We start from the raw sequence: 5,427 nt of genomic DNA on the forward strand, positions 1-5,427 counted from the left end.
TTGGCTCAGCGAGTCTGTATAATTTTGTAGAACTAGATCTAATTGGATGAATCCCTAACCAACCTGCCTAGGCATTTCACTCATTTTCCAGTTGAAAACACGCAACTATAATTGTATCACACCCTCAAACAAATCTAATCAGGTAACACAACCAATAAGAAAAATCATCTATGTAGAAAGCTCACATTACATACTAAACAATAATTCAAATTTCACTCATATTGAAACATCATTTCAAATCAAATTTCATACAACAAACTATGTTTTCAATTTTATATAGGCCAAATATGTATCCGTCGGTGGTTCATGATTGTTAAACAAATGAACGACTGAATCAGAAACTTAAAGAGAAAATAAAGGAGATTCTATAAAAATAGTTTTAGAGAAATAATGTGCTTTTGTAAAATGAAACTTGACCGTTAAAAGACTATTTATAATTCAATTTTATAATAGTAAAATAATCGAGTATCATCTAATTAAAAATTATATCTATCACTCCTTACTCCCTTTTCTTGGTCCTTAAATTAGTGATAATAAAATCAATAGTATGAAAATTTAAATGTCTACAATTAATTTAAAAATATAGTTTATGTAATTACATGTTGTTTATAAGTTAATTGTTATAGAAAGCAAGATGTGAACTATCTTTCATTTAAGGTTTTTCACTAAGGTCATAAGTAAATGTTAGGACAAGATTTTGATGATGCTCAAATGATGATATATTGGTTTTGAGGTAACAATTATACCTTTGAATGAAAAAAAATAGTTGATACAATTTTCTATTTTTTGAAGAATTTTTTTCAAGTAACCTCTCTTGTTTATGAAATCTTTTATTTAATATTGTTTAACTTGAATTTCATTACTCCTATAAGTGTATATAGTATGTTTAATGAATTTTGATGTGGAATGAGTATTTGAAAATGATAAATAATCTTTGTTTGTTAATAAATAAGAAAGATTAAGTTATTTAAGCATGTAACCATAGTGTAAACATTCAATTGGAATTAGGTTCACTAATAACTCAAATTATGTTTTTGTATATCTTTTAAAAGCAATGTAAAATTAAGTGTAAAAATTAGATTGTATAAAAAAATATGCTAAGAATTGAAGTGTTAAATAATATAAAGAAGACAACTCATAAATCAATAATTTAAGATTTTGAATCAAAGGTACTACAATCTCTTAAGTTTAACTCAAATTTATTTTATTGTTGTTGAGTTTGTATAATAAATCCCATCTAAAAACCCATTAAAATTGCTGCTGTTTTTTTTTTTTTTATTGTGAGAAGTTTTTAATTGTTTGTTTATAGTTCTTTAAGTTAAAAAGTGATATATTTAGACACTACAATACCAGTGATACGACTTCCCAAAGTTCTTCCTTACCTATTTTCTTTTTCTTATTCGTGTTCTTTCTCATTGAGTGAAATATGGAACGTGATATGCAATAAAATTTGTACACATAATCTAAAAGATTATGAACAGATAAACATAAATAAGCACAAGGGAGTTTTATGGTAGCTATGTTTTGTATCTTCATTACGTGTTATTTGCCTCTGGTATCTTCAAAATTGATTTGGGAAGGGAGTTTTGTACTATAATTTGTATTGTTTTTTACTAGAAAACAATGCACACTATACAAGTTGACATATAACTTCTGTATTTGTCGGTTGATCCTCTTATGATGAATATTTTTGTGTATGAGGTTGCCTAGGCATAAATTTAATGGAAATAAATAAAAAGTCAGAATACAGCAACTGAAGCCAATAAGACCATCACCATATAAGGTTTCTGTCACTGTCTTCTCATAAAAATCATTGACTAATTGCATACCATTCGCATGCTTATTGTCATTATTATTATCAATACGATATATATGTTTCACATACGACACATATGAATAATTTATTTTGAAAATAATATAATATAATAATAATATATGCTTATTAAAAAATATACAAAATTCTTAAAAACATGATAAATATATAATTATTATTGTATAAACCAAATTAAAATCATATTATAAATATTATGAACATAACAAATTATAAATTATTTTTATCATAAAATTACTATTGTTTTATATATTAAATACTTATTGATTAGGATTGACAAAAATATCCTAAAATATCTGTAAGACATGAATATGTGATTCAAATTGAAGAATCTGTCCATCGAATATTATTACACCATCGAATATTATTACACTAGTGAAAGCAACCAGAAATTCTTGCAAGGTAAAACCAACAACCCATTGCTAAAGTACACTCAGATTCTGGACCAGCTAGAAAGTTTCTTATATCTTAAACAGCTTCAAGTATTATTTGAAGCTCGTAAACAGAATGAACTGGGTACTTCCAAAAGATATGGAATCCAAATTGCAAATGGCTTCTATTCTTAAACACGGTTAATATACACCCAGGAAAATAGACAGATAATCGTCATCTTCTACATTGTCACTTCATGAAGTAGGAAGGCTATATGAGAAACTGCAGGGGAAAATATAAACATTGCACCATATCAGATGAACGAAAATAAAATAATTTTAAAATCATAAAATGCAGTGAAACAGGCTAAGCCGCTCATCCGGCAAATGAAATTTACTTGTTGGAGTTCAATAATAACACAGAAGATGAGATGACAATGTTGATACCTGTAGCAGAGTATCTTTAGATTTTCCCGAGACACGAGTAATCAAGCTTAAATGCACAGCATGCATTTTCTTTATCTATTGCAGTGTTCCAAAATTCAAGTTTAAATTTAAAATTGAACTACGTCTATTTGAGCTCTTTATATTATTCTCCATAAAAATAGAGGTGCAACTATCACAAAAAGATTTCTTGCATATGCGGGATGCACATATTATTAATTTACACTCGTCATAAACATAAATGTTCTAGGAAAATAATTACCAGAGAAGACATCTGCACCTGACAAATCACCTGCCTATTCCAACATGAATCAATCTTAGAGATAAACCGGTGAAAATCCACAGTTCGGTAAACACAATTCATAAACTATACCACAATTCAACAATGTCAAAAGCAGGAGTAAAATGCAACGGAGTACATAACCAGCTGCATTCAAAGAAAAATTTGAACATATCTATTGCATCAGTTCAGAAGTAATGAAAGTCATCACATCTCATGGTACAAAATTTAGAGTTGCAGATGTAATAATAGATAACCTAGTAGTGTTCAAAGAAGATTGGTACACAAAGACCGCTTTTCAAATTTCCCCTCTGTAACCACCAGATCCAAAATAATCCTTTCTATTATTTGCAATCGCCATGCTCTTCTGATGTTCTAATTTGGGACAATCACGGATACGATGACCAAGTCCACCACAATATGCACATCCCTTGACTCCACTTATGCCTGTGATTTCATCATTATCTTCCATTGGATCGTTCAACTCAGCCAAAACTGGGGGAATCCTTTGTTTTGCTTCTTGCAATAGGTGTTTCAAATCAAGCAATGTTGTTTCACTCTGATTCTTGTTTATAAATGTGGTTGCTATACCAGTTTTCCCACATCTACCGGTTCGTCCAATCCTATGGACATAATTTTCAATTTCAGCTGGCATGTCATAGTTAATGACGTGCTGAATATCAGGAAAATCCAAACCTTTGGATGCAACATCAGTTGCCACCAACACATCTTTCTTGCCAGCCTTAAAAGCTGAAATGGCATACTCTCTCTCTTCCTGATCTTTGCCTCCGTGAATCGCCACTGCCTCCACTCCTTTCAAGAGAAGGTATTCATGGATATCATCAACGTCAGCCTTATTCTCACAAAATATCAGAACTGGTGGTGGGGTTTTTTGTAGGCACTCAAGGAGATAAACTATTTTTGCCTCCTGCTTAACATACTCTACCTCCTGAATTACATCAAGATTTGCTGCCCCTGCACGTCCCACATTGACGATGATAGGTTTCACCAAAGCACTCCTGGCAAAGTTCTGAATTTTGGTTGGCATGGTTGCAGAAAATAGAAGAGTCTGCCGTTGAGCTTTGAAGTGATCAAAAACTTCTCTAATGTCATCTTCAAATCCCAGATCCACCAGCCGATCAGCCTCATCTAATGTTAAATACCTACAGTTATCAAGATTCATTTTCTTCTTGGCCAACATATCCTTCAACCTCCCTGGAGTGGCAACAACAATATGAACACCCTTCTTCACAATCTCAAGCTGCGATCTCATATCCACTCCACCAATACAAAGCAAAGGCCTGAGTTCCGGATATCCGGCTTCTTTCAAAGGTATCAAGAATTGTTCGATGACTTCATAAGTCTGCCTAGCCAGTTCCCTTGATGGGCAAATAATCAAACCAAAGGGACCTTCCCCAGGAACAATAGGCATCATAATCTCTTCTTGCATGGCCACCATGATCATCGGTAGCACAAAGACAAGAGTTTTTCCCGAGCCCGTGAATGCAATCCCAATCATATCTCTTCCAGATAAGATTACAGGAAGTCCTTGCACCTGAATAGGTGTTGGTTGCACAATCCCCTTAGCTTTCAACTTCTTCAAAACTGGTTCAGGAAACCTCATATCCTTAAAATTCTTAATGGGGGGTGGGATATCACCACCATCAACTATTATATGCCACTGCTTCCGAATCAAATCACACTCTTTTTTGGACATCCTTCTTACGTGCAAAGGTGGCTTCCACCCTGTTGGCAAAGGTTCCGAGTAAGTGATTCCCTTAGCCAATTCTCGGACAGACATGAGAGTTTTTCTATCCGACAAGTTTTCAATCATCTCCTTCTCCTGCTGAACAATCTGTTCCGTCACACTGATCTCGGGTTGTTCTCGTTTCATCTGTGAAGCTTTAACCAGCAGACTAGGCTTAGATTCGGCTACTCTCAGTTTCTCTAAATCATCATCAGTGGCCAAAGGGGCCTTCCCCTTGCGTTGGAGAATCTTCTGAGCTTCAATGGCCCGACGCTTGGCCACGGGCACATACTCCTCATAATCGTCCTCTTCTTCCATTTTCGCTGTCAATTTCAATTTGTGCTCAAAAGAACAAGTCCTTCTGGTCCTGTTATTATTATAAACAAAAAACCTAAAGTGAGCAACAAAATCACACAACAATTTATTCTAAAGCATATCCATGTATCAAATTCAAAAAGCTAGTTATTAGATACGAACAAAATACGAGAATGGAGAATGAATTACAACAAGTTCACACTCCCAAATAAAAAAGAAAGAATAAAAAAAATGCATCTTCATGCATCTTCTTACGTGAAAAGAGTGGAGGAATGTCACTGCGAAGAAATTGAAATCACACTGTGAACTGTAAAATTGGGACAAAACTGTGTTTTGATGCTGTGACTCAGATTTGGGAATTTAGGGTTTGATTTCAGCATCAACTCTTCTCTCTTAAAGAAAAACTTTCAAATTATCAGCATTTAAAACACTGATTTGG

At 33.2% G+C, this 5,427-nt stretch overlaps 1 protein-coding gene across 2 annotated transcripts; it reads right to left on the bottom strand.

Annotated features, from left to right (window-relative positions):
• Positions 1 to 2,157: 2,157 nt before the first annotated feature.
• LOC114188243 (DEAD-box ATP-dependent RNA helicase 35) lies at positions 2,158 to 5,427 on the bottom strand. Of its 2 annotated transcripts, XM_028076813.1 has the most exons (3): positions 5,244 to 5,427; positions 3,184 to 5,040; positions 2,158 to 2,485 (listed from the first exon to the last, which is right to left on the bottom strand). In XM_028076813.1, exon 2 carries the CDS (start codon positions 4,989 to 4,991, stop codon positions 3,225 to 3,227), a length of 1,767 nt encoding a protein of 588 aa, XP_027932614.1. In that variant the 5' UTR covers positions 4,992 to 5,040; positions 5,244 to 5,427; the 3' UTR covers positions 2,158 to 2,485; positions 3,184 to 3,224. The 2 variants fall into 2 exon arrangements, with proteins under 2 accessions (XP_027932614.1, XP_027932613.1); XM_028076812.1 differs by lacking the exon at positions 2,158 to 2,485 and having other exon boundaries at positions 3,079 to 5,040.

The sequence above is a fragment of the Vigna unguiculata genome, chromosome 6 (genome assembly GCF_004118075.2).
Source record: "Vigna unguiculata cultivar IT97K-499-35 chromosome 6, ASM411807v1, whole genome shotgun sequence".
NCBI lineage: Eukaryota > Viridiplantae > Streptophyta > Magnoliopsida > Fabales > Fabaceae > Vigna > Vigna unguiculata.

Excerpts from the sequence above, each read along its gene's own strand:
- LOC114188243 (XM_028076813.1), bottom strand. The coding sequence starts at position 4,991 with ATGGAAGAAGAGGACGATTATGAGGAGTATGTGCCCGTGGCCAAGCGT.